The sequence below is a fragment of the Ambystoma mexicanum genome, chromosome 2p (genome assembly GCF_040938575.1).
Source record: "Ambystoma mexicanum isolate Mex_15411 chromosome 2p, UKY_AmexF1_1, whole genome shotgun sequence".
NCBI classification, from domain to species: domain Eukaryota; kingdom Metazoa; phylum Chordata; class Amphibia; order Caudata; family Ambystomatidae; genus Ambystoma; species Ambystoma mexicanum.
Genome location: NC_090923.1, coordinates 1,347,670,864 through 1,347,686,648, shown reverse-complemented (window position 1 = coordinate 1,347,686,648; position 15,785 = coordinate 1,347,670,864). Strand labels below are relative to the sequence as shown.

At 41.9% G+C, this 15,785-nt stretch overlaps 1 protein-coding gene across 2 annotated transcripts in view; it reads left to right on the top strand.

The window, feature by feature from the left end:
* MYO15A (myosin XVA) overlaps positions 1-15,785 on the top strand; it is a 3,541,761-nt gene that overhangs the window by 711,038 nt on the left and 2,814,938 nt on the right. For both annotated transcript variants that reach the window (XM_069645706.1, XM_069645705.1), the window contains exons 17-18: positions 10,361-10,438; positions 14,252-14,406. In XM_069645706.1, the coding sequence (XP_069501807.1) occupies positions 10,361-10,438; positions 14,252-14,406 (233 nt within the window). The remainder of the gene's footprint in view (positions 1-10,360; positions 10,439-14,251; positions 14,407-15,785) is intronic.

Below are 15,785 nucleotides of genomic sequence, written 5' to 3'. Positions count from 1 at the left end.
TTGGAAGAAATTCAAGGCAAGTAAAGCACTTGGCAAATAATAGTTTGGAATCACTGGTTCAAGGGAGAATTAATGAATCACCAACACAGAGCAGGTAAGACTTGCATTAGATTCACAGAGGCCTTAGGCTTTAGAAATCCTTCCCTGTCTAGTTATGAGATTTCCAGAGTCAGATTGGAGGGCAAAATATATATGCAACAAGCTGTAGAATGTCATGAGGTCCAGAAGAAGACTTGTATAAAGTAAGTACAGTTCTTTGTTGGGGAAAAGGGTTCAAAGACTTCATAGAATGATCCCTGTAGGTGCCCAGGCGTTAGACCTAGACAAACGTGTATGGACAGACTCCCAAACTTATGAATTAGCACTGGAGCAACACAGGAGCAGCAAAGCAACTCTAGTTAAGTTCTACCAAGAGGCTCACAGTACCTTCTGCATGAAGAAGAAGTTGCAGCACAAAGCTTCTGCGATGCAGCAGCAGCAGACCCGGTCACTGGATTCTTGGTTAGACAGACTGAAGAAGGGACACTGGATGGAGCTTCGCAGCAGCAGTCAAGTGGAGAGACTTCAGACAAAGGATTCTTCATGTTTCTGTGGTTTTGGCACCTTTATCAGTGCATCAGTGAAGAACAGTTAAAGCCCGGTTGACTCAACTTGCTCTCTCAGCCAGCCTTTGGATGAGGGGACTTCAAGGAGTGGAATCTTGCCTCTGGAGGTCTTTAAGCAGTTCACCAAAGTTTTGAGAGGATTTGATCTTCGGAAGGTGATGCATTGCACACTGCCCACAGGTACCAGGGTATTGGTGGTTTGCAGCCTGTGAAGGTCACAAGTCGTCATGGGATGGCTTGAAATACAGGTTGTCTTCAGACTCGTTGTTCCTATCAGTCTAAGGGAGGAGATCATCCGGATCGGAGCTTCCCTGTCGATTGGAAGAGGGCTGGAGCAGCAGCGGTCACTCAGATGGCTCTAGCGGTCTTTGGAGGGATCTGCAGGCATCCTTCTTTTTCTCTTCTTCAGAATGGATCTTCCAGTGGTTGACGCTGGCTTCAGCATCAATATCCCCACCTTTTATGCAGGAACCCAGCCATTCAACATGCACGCTGTCAGTCAAACTTGTGGTGCGGGCTGTCCTTTCAGGACAGCCAGTCTCCCAGTTAGAACTGGATCTAAGCAGGAACACTAGAGGACAAAGGCCTGGGAAGTTTCAGAGTTCTCCCAGCTTCCTGCCCTCCCAGACACACTGGCGCCTTCTGGCGGGCTTCACAATCCGGATCCTGATGAAGACAAAAGACACTTAAGGAACTTCCCCACCCAGCACAGCAAAATAAGGATGAAGAAAGAACAAACCATTGTGCATTGGCAAAAAAAGAAGACAGGAACCATTTTGGATCAATGGTGTCCATTGTGAGCCTCACCGCAACAGTGAATGTAGCCCACGTTGTAAGTTTCACAAAATTGGTTGAAAAAGTATCCACTTCCATCAGCCACTCAGATGGAATTGTGACTGTAAGCAAAAAGCTACAGGAGGATGGAAAAAGGGACAGAGAGTGTCCCCTCAGCACTCCACATAAGGTGGGGCGTGCTGGGCCTACAAGAAAAGTGTAGGTAGGATAAAAAGTACCCCCATATACCTGAGAACAGTAATTTTTGCAATGAATAAAAACAAAAACAAAGAATGAAGCTCAAGGAGCTTCCAGTAACACTGCACATAAGGTGCTTAGTGCTACAATAGGAAATGGCAGATGCCATAGAAAAATAATAATTTGTTTTTTTTATATATTGCTTTGATCTAAAGCGCGTTACATAGGACATATTTACATACATTACTATTTACATACAAAAAGATGGAGGAAAGTGACTCCATCAAAATAGACCCAAAAGGGGTGGCCAGAGTACAAAGTACGAATGGGTGGGTGAGGAAAAAGATTCCCAATCACTAATGAGAGTCAGAAAAACCCAATCATCCAGCAAAAAGTGCTGGGGGACTCACTAGCTGAGGAGACTATCACACAAGATGGAAATTCTACCTAACATCAGAATTACCCCTGAAGGTACCTTTTTGCCCAGACCTATGGCTTTATCTTTTCCCTTTAACTTGACTCCTCTATACACCTTTCCATGACCCTTTGGCCTATTATATTTCAGAGAACCTCTTTCCTGGTTTATCCCCTTCCTTGGTTGGATCGCCCTGACTGGCCAGGAGTCGTCATGTTTCCTGGAGGAAACTATTGACATAGGACTGGTAAATCATTGAGTGACCCAGCCTCCAAAATGGGACTTTGTCACAGCTGTTACAAATTGAAAGTGTAGATCTGTTGTCTGGTAATATAATTTGCCATATCAGAGTTGATAATGAATGAAACATTTCCAACTCACCTACACTTTTTCTAGAAGTTTCCAGAGAAACACCAACTCACACACTACCAGTTGTATCAAAAATGAAATCTAAAGAAAAATCAAAACATAAAGAATCCTGGTGGACCCACATGTTTTGCCCATCCCACCCATTTTTGGCCATCTATCCTTCCAGCCCCTAAATGCATGTATTGCTCCATGCTTGCAGCCCCTCCCTAGGCCTGTCTTATTCACAACAAGTGTGGGAGTCCCTCTACTGAGAACGAACATGGGTCAAATACCCTGTTCTATGGCATTTCTTCCACTCGGGAGGGTGTACAACCACCTTGCAACTCACTGCACCCTTCACAGAGGAGTAATAGCCATTTGCATTTCCCTCTTTGTCCCACCCTCAAGGGAAGTCCAGCACCGAAATGCTAGGCAAATCTCCTCTGAACAAGAGTACCATCATGGGGAGTTGCTAGCGTCTCCATTGCCCGTAATATCCCAGTAATACCAGGATATTGGGTGGTGGAGACGGTACAGTAGTTTCCCAGTATCCCGCCAGAATTACCGGCAGGATACCGGAAACTCATAATGAGCCTCACGAGACAAAGGGAAATATCGATTCGATTCAACATAGCTTTATTTCGTCCAGAAGACCATAAAAGCAGCAGATATAAACAATACATAGCATATATATTTGTTCATATATAAGATCCATACAAAAGCATGCAGCAATAATTAAGCAAATTTAAAATAACATGTAATTCATATAATAAAATCAATGAATACACCAGTCAGGGGACATATGACTGTGACTTTCAAACGTAAACCCTTTCTCATCACAATCGTAGTTTATACCTGGCTACAGTACGAGGCATATTATCATTACACAATTTCTCTAATTGTATAAAATTTGCTAATTACAGGTACATGTAAACATAAATGGTGCAATAATATATTACATGCTAAATTAACTATAATAAAATCCTAATACAAGCAGGTTTAGAATTAATCTTAAAACCGTAATAAAAAAATATGCAATGTGCATAAAGGTATTCAACATCAATCGGTTGATCAAGATCTTGATCCCTAGGCCCAAGTGCAATAGTTGGCTACAAAGTATATCACTAGGTAGGCCTGTCAATATAATAAAATCCTAACATAAACAACTGTAAAATACATCATAAAACCATGAACAATAAAATATATGTTACCCAGATAGGTATAGGACATCAGTTAATTAGTCTTAACCTCTTTCTCCAGGCCCAGAGAGTACTGCTAACTGGTTCTTTGAATTTGGGCAGAGAGCAATGGCATTCTGTGTGGTTCTAATAGCTCTCGCCCTAAATAAGAGCTTCAGATATATTTTTCTTATTTCCAAATAGCATGGGCATATGAGCAGAAAATGCAACACCTTCTCGATCCTATCTTCACAGGAATGGCATTTGTTTGAAACTTCATTTTTCCATTTATGAAGTTCTGTAAGAGGTAATATGCCCATGCAGTGTTTGAGGTACAATGATCTTGTACATTTTAGACCATATCCAGGTATGATTCGTATCCTAAGTATTGCTTGATCTCCCAGTATCTCCTCAGGCCCTCACTTTCCCTTAAATTACATTTCTCAAGTGAAGAAAAGGCATTCTTAATAAGCAATTTAAAACTGCATTTAATAGAGTGCAGGTTATTCCAACATTTGTTTTATCCTAGTTTGGAAAAAAATGCCTTCATATGTGCCAACCAGGGTAACGAGAACCTGCTCTCTTGGAACAGAATGTCCTCTATGGCCAGCTTGTATCTAGCTAGGCCAGGAGATGGCCAAATCCTGATCCAATATAATAATGGCTTAGATTTACATATGAAGTCTATTCTTTGTAGATCCACCTAAAGGAATACTGGAAGTGATGGGGCATTCCTTGGAAGGCCCAGTTTTTTCTTTACAAACTTATTTTCACTTATTGTGAGTTGATTGCAATTTACTCCTCCCCACAGTTCGGCCCCATATAGCTTTATGTCTTGGCTGGGAAACATAGGCCTCAATAAATACTCTGACTGCCCCATTGCCGAACTCACGGGCAAACTTACCAATTGCCACACTGTAATGCAATAGGGTGACTTCTGCTTTTGAGATCTGAGTCGACCATTTACAATTTTCTGAAAATGTAATAATTAGGTATTCATATTCTTTGACCTGCTCTATAGTTTCTTTATTTAATTTCAGCTCCAGTTTGAATTTCCCTTTGAGTTTGCTTTTCCTGAATACCATGATTTTAGTCTTTTGTACATTCATCGTAAGTCCATTTTGTACACAGTATTCCTTAATGGTAAGCAGCTGTTTCTTTAAGCCTATTGGGGTAAGGGATATGGGTGCAAACATTACAATAGGGCTCCCCCGACCCCCGCTAAAACCAGCGCATCACAATGCAGATTGACTAATTTAAGAATAATACAACTAATCAAAAGACAAAATAGTTTTGACACAATGAAACACCTCTGGCGCACTCCCATCTCAACTGTCACCTTGTCGGAATCTCTGCCGTCGATACTCCATCTAATGACCGCTTTGTTTCCGATATAGAGGCTTTGTTTAGCCCTCAAAAGAGTTGTTGGGATATTCATTTCAGTTAAAGTGTTCCATAATCTGGCTCTAGGCACACCGTCAAAGGCCGTTTTAAGGTCTATGAATAACACATAAAACTTCATGTTCCTCGGCATCACAGACTTGTCAAAGACTCTGTTAGATGGTACTCACACCTGCCTGGATCCCAGCTTGTAAGTGGTGGATTTCATCTGTGACTTCTATCCAGGCTTCCAGGAGGAATAAAAGATCTTTAGCTAAACACTTTCCCCCTGCATTAAGCAACGATATAGGGAGATAATTCCCCAGATCTTCCATGCCACCCTGTAGGTGCCCAGGCATTAGAATTTGTAGATGGGGATACATTAAAAGGCCTAGTAAGATAGGGCACCCAAATCGTTGGCTCCCACTTATAGAACTCAACTGGTACCTTAACGGGTCCTGAGACTTTCTCTGGTTTTTGGCTAGCTAAGGCAATGCACACTTCACCCTCTCTATTAGGTTAGGGAAAGTTAGGCGTTTATCAAAACCCCTTTTTACTTTGAATAAATGGCAAACCTTGAGAAAACGTTACCTTTGTGTCCGTCTTGCATTTCCGACTCCTCACAGTACCTTCAGTTTAAGGGGTGTAATCTCTTCAGCACTTTCAGATATACCAGTACAACCTGGACCCATACGTGCCCCATCTTCTGCATATAATGCCATAAAATGCGTATGCCAAAATGATTCAGGAATATTGCATTGGATTTGCGTCTGAGCAGTATCAATTCCTGTCCGTATAAGCTTCCAAAAGCTTTTTTTGAGTCTTTATCTCGAATAGCTTCCATTAGGACATCCCATGTTTGCCTTACAAATTCATTTTTCTTGTCTATCAAAAGCTTTGTATAGATGCCCTTGTCTCTTGTAAAGTCTTCATTCTATCATTGCAAGTTTTTTTCATGCATCTAATTATATTTTCTTTAGCCTTTGCAATCCTCATCAAACCAAGGATTGGTCTTTACTGCATGATTACAAATGGTCTTTGCTTCCATTGTAAAAAAGGCTCTTAGCCCATCTTCAAGGGTGGAATGAGCTGAAATGACGTCTCTTGTGGAATCACCATCTCATTGAAAGAAAGCTTCTAGCACAGGGAGGATGCTATCATAAATCTGGGGTATTTTTACAGTATATCTTATCGTATATTATATAAAATGCAAACCACATTCTGGCAAAGTTATGAGCCAAATAAGATGTTAGGCTTGCCAAGTCATACTCTGGATACAATGCTGGTAAAAGTCTGGTAACGTTTGCCAGCTGCCGGCTAGTGACAAACCTATGTAGTTAAGCTGCGAGCAAGGGTCTGACAAAGGTACAAACTAGACAAGCTGCTATCTTAAGTACAGTAGTGAGGTGTATGAAAGTCACAACGGATAACTTGGTCTCTGCAGAGTCACACATGTGCTAAGTCTAGAATACAGCACTTAAGTTCCAGAAGAACAAAGGAAACCAGAGAACTATCACCTGCCTAGTATAATATAATATAATCTAGCTATATATAAAAGGGAAATGTGTGGATATGTGTGTGTGTGTGTGTGTCTGTTCGAAATGTTCAGCATACTTCCCTACATGCTATAAACCTGAAATTTGGCATGTGGGTAGGGTAGGTTATGTTATATTATGTTATTTATCTTATACCGCGCCAAAGCCTGTAGGCATCCAGGCGCAGAGAGACAGAAGAATGCAGGCTACCTATAGGGAAAAAAGAAAAAAAAAAGTACTAATGGAAGAGATAGGTCTTCAAATGTTTCCTGAAAGCGAATAGATCCCCGGTCTTACGCAATGCAGCCGGCAACGCATTCCAGCGCCTTGAATGTGAAATGCTCTGCCAAGCCCGCGGGATCGTTTCACACGATGTTGGACTAGTAAGAGATCTTCCGCTGATCTGAGTCTTCTTAAGGGTTGGTAAAACTTATGACATCCTTCAGATAGATTGGTGCAGTCCCAAAGACGCATTTGTGACAGATGGTAAGTAGCTTAAACCGAATTCGGGCCTCAACAGGAAGCCAGTGTAATTTTTCCCTAACAGCGGTAGTCGATTCTGAACACTTCATCTGAAAGATGATGCGGATAGCTTTATTTTGTACTTTTTGGAGTTCAAGGATGTTGGCTTTACTGGCCCCACATAGGAGAGCATTACAATAATCCACACATGGTAGGATAACAGCTCTCACCAGTTTAGTACGGTTTTCGATGGAGACAAGTGGGGCAACCTGTCTGAGCTCTTTAAGATGGTAGTTGGTGCTCTTTGAGATAGCTGTGACGTGAGCGTCACAATCTAAGCTACTCTCCATGAAAGTGCCTAACGTTTTAACTTTATGTGCGACTTTTATATCACTACCATCAATCCTGAAACCTGAGTACGCCTGGTCCAGTTTAGTTAATACCTGACGGGGTCCGAATAGCATGAGCTCAGTCTTTGAGGCATTAAGGCAGAGCCAATTTGTAGACATCCACTTTTTTATCAGTTGATACACCATATCTACCAGATTTTGGTCTGTGTCATGATTACCAGTGATGTCAAGGACCAATTGGAAGTCACCCGCATAATTGCAAAAGAAAATCTGAAAGAATTCCAATTCATTACAAAGAGGGAGGATATAAATATTAAACAATAAAGGGGAGAGACAGGCCCCCTGTGGAACTCCACAGGTCAACAGTTGTGGTTCCGAGGTACAGTCCCCCCAGTGTACCTGCGATCGACGACCCTCTAGAAACGATCTCAGCCAGTCTATGGCATTAGCAGAGAGGCCCCCGACTGACTGCATTCTATCAAGAAGTATGTTATGATCAAGCAGGTTGAAGGCTACTGAAAGGTACAAGGTGTAGACAATGTAAAAAGTATAGAATATAAATATACCTTTGTCTAATTTCTTTTTTTGGGGGGGAAATTTGTAGATGTGTGTGTGTCAGTTCGAAATGTTCAGCTTCATTCCCAGCATGCTACAAACCTGAAATGTGGCATGTGGGTAGGTTCTATGGTGTAGACAATGTAAAAAAGAATAAAAATGTACCTTTTTCGAGAAAAACAATGTAAGCGTTTTTTTTTATCCATCTGCAATGCTTGGATATGTGTATGTGTCTGTTTGAAATGTTCAGCATACTTCCCAAAATGCTACAAACCAGAATTTTGGCATGTAGGTAGGGTCCATGGTGTAGATAATGTCAAAAGTATCAAATATAAATATACCTTTGTCTAATTTTGTTTTTTAGTAGGAATTATCATGCGAAGCATTGATACAACTGCTAGTCACATATACATAAACACACACACACTCTCTCGCATATGACCACATACTCACACACTTATAGAGATTAAACAATTTTTTACAAAGGGCAAATGTTTTTTTGACAAACATACAGAAATAATGTTTTCTTTTTTATATAGAGCTTTCATAGCACTGTAAATAGCAGCTGTTTCTACAATTACCTACTCTATCAATCATGGAAGGATGAAAGGCTGAGTCAAGTCTGCAGGATGAATGCAGAGCTCAGTGGGGAGCACTTAACTTAATAAGCAATCTGACCAAATAAATAGACTTATATTGGTATACATAATAACACACACACACACGAACCAGGACTTGTCACATAAGTATGTGACTCTGTGCACTATCTCCTGCCTTACTTTACCCAAGAAGTAGGTTGTTAGATTACAAGGTCTCATTGTGCGATCTGACATGCTGGGTTTTGCCAATGGGACTGGGGTGATGCTAGGGACGAGGCACCACTGCCCACTCCACGATGAGGGCCCCGGAGGAGGTATGTGAAGGATCCCCCATGTCCTTCACCCCATTCTCTAGCATTCTGTGTGGGACGAGCCATACTAACTGGAACTCTGTTTGGCTTCCTGCAAGTGTGGGTATGGGGTGAAGATGCAGAGTTGGGTAATAAAATGAACCACCAATAGACCTGCACCACTAGCATCTGTGAGCCCTAGAGTAGAGTCAGAGAAACCTGGTTTACAGAGAGACAGAGGTTTGTGACTTAAAGGCAGACCTGTACACCCTGTTTGTTTCTGTTAATTTGATCCTTGACAATGACACCATACAGAGATACCGGATAAATGGGTTGTTGGCCATCACAGGAAACTGCAGAAATGCAAGCTGCTGGACGAATTATTCTGAGATGATGGACACAAGTTGTATTAGCTCGTCTAGTGGGGCTAAAGGGATGACTGCTAGCCGACACAGGATAGGTGAGGAATCTTTAGTTCATGCTAGGCATACCCATTCGCAACATATACTCACACCACCCATAAAGAAGACCAGGGACACACAATTTCTTGACTCAGCCCTAACCCGGCTGTTCTACAAAAGGGAAATTCAGTGAAAGGTAGGTTTGTTAGTTAGGTGTCACAGTGTCGAAGAACAGGTTTAGATTGGAGTCAAGAAGGTGAAAAAGAAGAGACAGAGTGGAGAGGAGGAGGGGTGAGCAAGAAGCACAGAGTAGGAGAGAGCGCAGAGAGGACAAGAGCAAAGAAAGAAGAACAGGGGAGGTGGAAAGCAAACAGAGAGAAGCAGAGGAGGTGGAGAGAAGAATGGAGGTGGGGGATGGAGAGGAGAAAGGGAGGTAGAGGAGCTGGAGAGGGGATATAAAACATGCAAGAGAAGCAAGGAGGTGGAGAATAGGTAAATAGAGAATGGGGGAGAGGACAAGAGTAGTAGGGCAGAGCACAGAGGAGGAGGAATGTGGGGAAAGGACAAACAGAGTTGCAATGAGTAAGGGAGTCACCCAATAGAGGTTGTAGATCAATGAAAATTCCTCCATGCAAAGATGTTATATCTTTAGAGGTCCTCCTAGTATATACATTCTGAACCATTTAGAGTCACTGACAAGAGGTGATTGATCATGCAAAGGAGTCACAGAAGAGACAGCTGTTACAAGGAGGGTCTGACAGTGGAGGTGGTTATTACATGGAGAGTCTCCCCGTAAAAGTGGAAGATGCTCTAATACTCTGCGTGTGAAGTTTGTGGATGCATTGAAGGTATGCCAGTAGGGGTAGTGGATGAATGGAAGGTCTCCTAGAAAAGGTTGTATAGTCTTGCAAATCATGCCAGTGAAGGTAGTGGATGCACGTAATGCCTGCGAGAGGAGGTGGTGGATAAATGGATGATCTTCCATCAGAAGGGGTTGGATGATAACATTAGTGTAACCTAAATGAACCAGACAAAATTACAATTGAATGATTGAGATGTGATGAAAACTCTTGCAATCATGTACGAATTCTGGTGGCTGGAAATGCAACTTTGCCCAACTTGGTTGTCCTTTTCGACTGTCAAGACCGATGTGTTTTCATGCTGGTTGGAAGTTTAAGTAAAGGCAACACGTAACAGTAAAGTATGTTTATGAAAATATCACACTCAATTTTCTTATTGCATTGACTTGAAGAATGTTGTTTTTCTACAGGTCCACAAATTTCTGGACAAAAACTATGACCAAGTCCGACAAGATGTCATTGATCTTTTTGTCAGCAGCAAAACCAAGGTACAACATTTCTGCGATTCCGAAAATGCTGAATTTATATAGTTTAACCAGGGTATGTGCTTTGGAAAAGTCAACCATTTCTTTTGCTTGCAAGTTGTGGCACCTTTCGTTGGCAGCTTTGGATTAGGTTGTGTTTGGGTGTACAAAGGTCTCTCTCACAATAGATGAGTGATGACCAATGTCCCTAGAGAAGCCTGACCTAGAGTCAGGGCACCAACTTTCAGTTCTGGGCTGGTGTGCTCTGACGTAAGGGGCTATTGGCTGTACTTCAGCTTTAGGCTCAACTGTATGCATTTCTTAGGTGAAGTATTGTTTAATAGCTTTACATCTTACTCTGTCAGATGTTACAGAGTGCACCGTCAGGTAGCCACAGTGCAGTATTGGTGTGCACATGTGTGCATGCTTGTGTGTGCATTTGTGTGTATGTGTGTGTGTGACAGCGAGAGATAGGGCACCTGCCAACTGGTGACAGAATACATACCCAGGTAAAATGCTATTGTAATATGAGATCAGGGGGCGGATAATCATCCTGATATGACTGAGAATAAAAAAATAGCAAAAAAATTAGTTTCCAACGTGCATTGTGGAGAGCCTCAAGCTGACTGCTTGCCTTCTTTTTTCTGCTCCAATTCTCCACAAACTCCCATATTGTTGAGAAATAACAGCTTGTTTGCCCCTGGCTTTCAAGGCTCCTTCAACCCACATTTAAATATTTATCTTAGTCTTTGTAACAAGAGTTTACATCTTCATTGTTATCTGTCAGGTCTCTGGAGTGACAGTTTCTTGGTCATTGTAATTATTCCAACTCCTTTCTACCTTTTGATGCACAATCAATGTGTCTCGATGTGCAACAGATGTTCTTTGCTTTATATTAAAGGGTTAGGAAGGCATTAAAAACATAACCTCTGAATTTCTATTGGTATACGCCTTTTGGCACCCATGTTTTCAATTATCATCACCATGTTTTGTATCATTCAATTATATTAGCAACCAGGAACATACACCTGTTTACTCCAAATGGTTACAAAACTTTAATGCGCCCAGATATCCCCCAGTTGGGAGCGCTATATAAATAAACAAACAAACAAACACACTTGCAAACTGTACCATTACCTTAAATTCCTGGACGTTTTCTCGTTCTTGAGCTTGGAAGTGGTTAGACCACGAGAGATGCATTACAGAACTCAAATAAATAAGTCAATATAAAGGAAGCTAATCAAATGTCCAGCACCTACCTTAATACCTTCAAGCGAGAAAATTCCATGTTGTCAAATATTTGCAAATGGTTTGAAAACTGCTCAACAGACATATTAAATCCATGCAAGAGACCTCTGGTCGTGGATTTGAGTCAAAGGTATATATGTGTGATCAGCCCTATTCCTTAATTTAGGAAGTCATGTAACCATGTAAAATGCCCTTTGTAAAGATTTCCGTTGTGGAGGCCGCCAGATGCACAAAACAGTGTTGTGCATGTGCTGACCCTGCCGGCCTCCAAAGCAAGAAAGGGGAATACGGTAAGTGTGCAAGCAAGGGGGAAGCAGAGGGAAGGATGTGGGAAAGGAGGGTGGGGGAACAATGCAGCAGGAACCTGGATCATGGTGGAACTCATGGGATTGGGGGCCTGCAAATGGTGCTGGCAGAGAGAAACCCTGCACTAGAGAGACCTTCTGATGGCACCTTTACCAACATTGTGCTTCTGGCAGTACCATTTAGACATAGATCCAAATTGTGCCTTGAATTTACTGAATGGTTATCGGAAATGTCTAACTGTATCGAGACTTAATTGAATGTATTTATTGATGGCTTGGAGCATGCTCATGTAAGACATACATTCGCTTTATAGCACTCCATACCTCACATAGAAGCCATGCTAGATTTCCAAATTCCAGGGTTCATGAATTAAGTCTAGATAAAGTTAGATCGTTTCAGAGAACCATTCAGGAACTTCAAGGCACAATTCATTCAAATCCACTCTGACTGAAGAAGTGCAGTTATCTGACACCCTCTAATTGTGGATTAAAAGGAACCAATGCAATATCCCTGTTGTGGGTACAGTGTGTTAGCGGGAATTTCCATAATTTCCTGTTGCATTAATGTCTGTTCATAAGTACTGTTGCTCTACTTTCAAAGATTATATTCTAATCTTTGTCATAATACAATTTCTTTGCATTTAATTTAATAAGTCTACTGGAATACCATTATTCTTACTAAAATAGATATGTGTGCTTGCTAAGATTATGCTAAATGATATGCTTTGCAGCATTCTATCCAAAATATGAGTTAGGGTACAATCTACCCTAGGTATTATCATCAATAATCAACTAATTTTTGTTGGGAAATATATTCTTGCACAACATTTTTCTAGGCGCCCTACCTTGAATGACATGGACATATCCCGATATATTGATACTCTTGTGATTTATATGGCACTTCATGCTGGATTGGTCTGGTTTTTAAAAACCTGTAATAATATGTGTCACCATTATTAACCACTCCTAATATTGTTTATTGGCCTTTGTAAGGTGAAGTGATGAGTCAGCCCAACCAGTGTATCGAACCCATGTTGCAGGGAATCATCCTGCCCCAATGCAAGTGTGTTGCAAATAATTTATCCACCCAGTTAATGGCCCAGCCATATTGATGCATTTGTTTGTGCAGTACTTAACTCTAGAGGCATCTACATTTCCTGACAGACTGTGGAGCCCATTGAGGGGAGCAATCTAAGAGCATGTGTATATTATCCCAGTCCTCGCTGTATCCTTTTTTACAGCATATTTTAGGAAACACTCAGAATGAGAGGGAGCGAAGGTGTGGGAGCCTAAAGTACGAGTCAGAAGAAAGTGCAGCTGTACAGGTTTTTAGTTCATACTAACCAGCTAACAAGTGATAATAATAAAAATAATGAGTGGGGAAATGTTGACTTATTATGTAACGGAGGGGTTCTGGTGTTATGGTAATAAAGGCAGAGCAGTTTATGAAAGTCACCAGACCCCTAAGATGTCATAATTGATACAAAATCCAAGTGTGTCCTGTTATGTACTCTTTACAGTAATTGTACAAAACACTTCTACTGGTTGAAATCCACAATACATGGAAGCCATAATACTCATGTGAATTACTGAAAATAGAACTGCTGCTTTGGCACGATAACAGTAGCCAAAAATAACCGTATCTAATAAAAACCTTTATTTAGAAGTGAAGGACCGTGAACTTTTCTTGTGGTTAAGTGCTAAGGACGTGGACATCCATGCTCTCTAAATTACCTACTGATTGTTACGAATGGGCCGGTCCACGTCCTTGCATCAACTGCTAATTCAGAGGCCTAGTAATAATAATAACATTGTTGTGTTCTTATACAGTACCTCAAGGGAGACTCCTCCAGCTATTAATTGCTGTCATAGAAGGTGTTAATATTGCCACATTTTGAATTGTACTTGATGTATAGACCTAAAAAAGTCAGGCATGCAGCAGATTTCGAATCTGCAAAGTGTAGACTCCACTCATGTCAGAAACCACTGCTTTATCTATGTAGATATCCTCAGTTGACCACAATGCAGCAGACACTCTTGGAACCATCATTTCAAGGTGAAAACGTCATAAGTTGCTTGTTTTGTTAAAACCTAATCAAGATTTAGTTCTACATCCTGGGGTTAAGAGGTCACCATCACTCCTAAACAACAACCCGGACAGATATACACCATCCTCCATCACTGAAGCAACACTCCGTTTATAACTTCTTGAAATATAAGGGCAACTGAGGTGGGGTCAATGGGGAAATATAGAAGTAAATTCTATTCTCTGTCCCCTCTGTAGGTGGTGGCAAATCTCTTCTTCGGCCATGCCCAGCTTCTTGCTCAGCAAAAGACCATGATGGGGAAAAGCAGCACAGTGACACGCCGGTACAAGGCCCCCACAGTGGCAGCTAAGTTCCAGCAGTCCCTGCTTGAGTTGGTGGAAAAGATGGAGAGGTGAGAAATGGCAGGACCTGTTCGGACCCCAATGTGCAGGCTTTCAGATGAACATCCATTTATGTCCTGACACATGAAGTCCTTTTGTATAATGTTGAATGTCAGGTGGTAATTCTATTTCAGAGTTGTGTGTATTCAGAGCATTTGGAGTCATGATAGGTCTAGTGAAAAGATACCAATTGTGCTCGATCTAGAAAGGTACAGCAGGACTTGAATGAAAAGCAGTGTCTTCACTGGCCTCTGAAATGGAGGTGACTGTTTCTGCTATGTAGCCACCTGGTCAGATAGTACATCAAGAGCCTACTCTATGTATTATCAGCTATATAGGCTCCTGATTCCATCATCTGTGGTGAAAAAGATACAGAAGCCACCACTCATTGAATCACATGTCATTCCACATTGGAATCGTATAAGATAGCAAGGATGGTAAAATGTATGAGTCTCTGGCAGGTTGGCATTGATTGTTGAGTTATAGTGACTTACATCACAGATGACCTCAATAATACGCCAACTCCCAGAGATAATTCAAGGGTTTTTATTTTAAGATCAGCAACAGGCCTAATGGCTGTCCCTCTTTTTCTAACTTAGGAAGGGCTGGTCCCACCCAGGTGTCCCTCAGTCCCTGACTGGTACTAGACATTGGTAATCCCTACTATCTAAAACCTTATTTTCCTTCTATTGAGGGCCTAAAGGCTACTGCCTTCTCTGTCTATGCTCCATAAGGAAACAATCTAGGGTTTCCTGTCCAACAGTTTCCCCACCAAATTGGCTCAAAGGTTGCGCCTTTCAGATGCTCAGCTATTCACCCTCTCTGATCCTTCTGCACGTGGATATTCCTTTTGCTCGATCTGTCACTCACCCTCTCCTCCTGCTCTCCACCACCCTAATCCACCCACCGTCTCGCCACTCTCTACCACCCGCTTTTTCTGCTGTCCCTCCAATGGTCCTCACTCCTCCTCTCACCTTACTGTTTATCTCCACCCTTTCATCCTACTCACTATTCCTACGTACCCCTCTCCACTCTAGAACTGCTCTACCCTCTCCACCAAACTACTACTCTCCCCTCTTCTCACCACTACTGTCACCTCCACGCTAGTATTACTCCCCCTCTCCACAGCACTATCCTCACCTCCACACCTCCCTCTGTCACTCCTTAACTCACTCCATACTCTCCTGTACCAGTTTCAATCACAAACCTACTACGCACACGGATACCTAGTTCGCTCACCCACCTATAGCTCATCTTCTCTGCAGATCGCCTCCCCACTCATTTCAACCGTCCTTCTTCCTCGAACAACACACACCTTCCTGTTTGCTCTCCCTGGCTTTATCCTCCCCTTCCTTTCTGCCTCCATTGGATATCCACAGCTGGCTCCCAA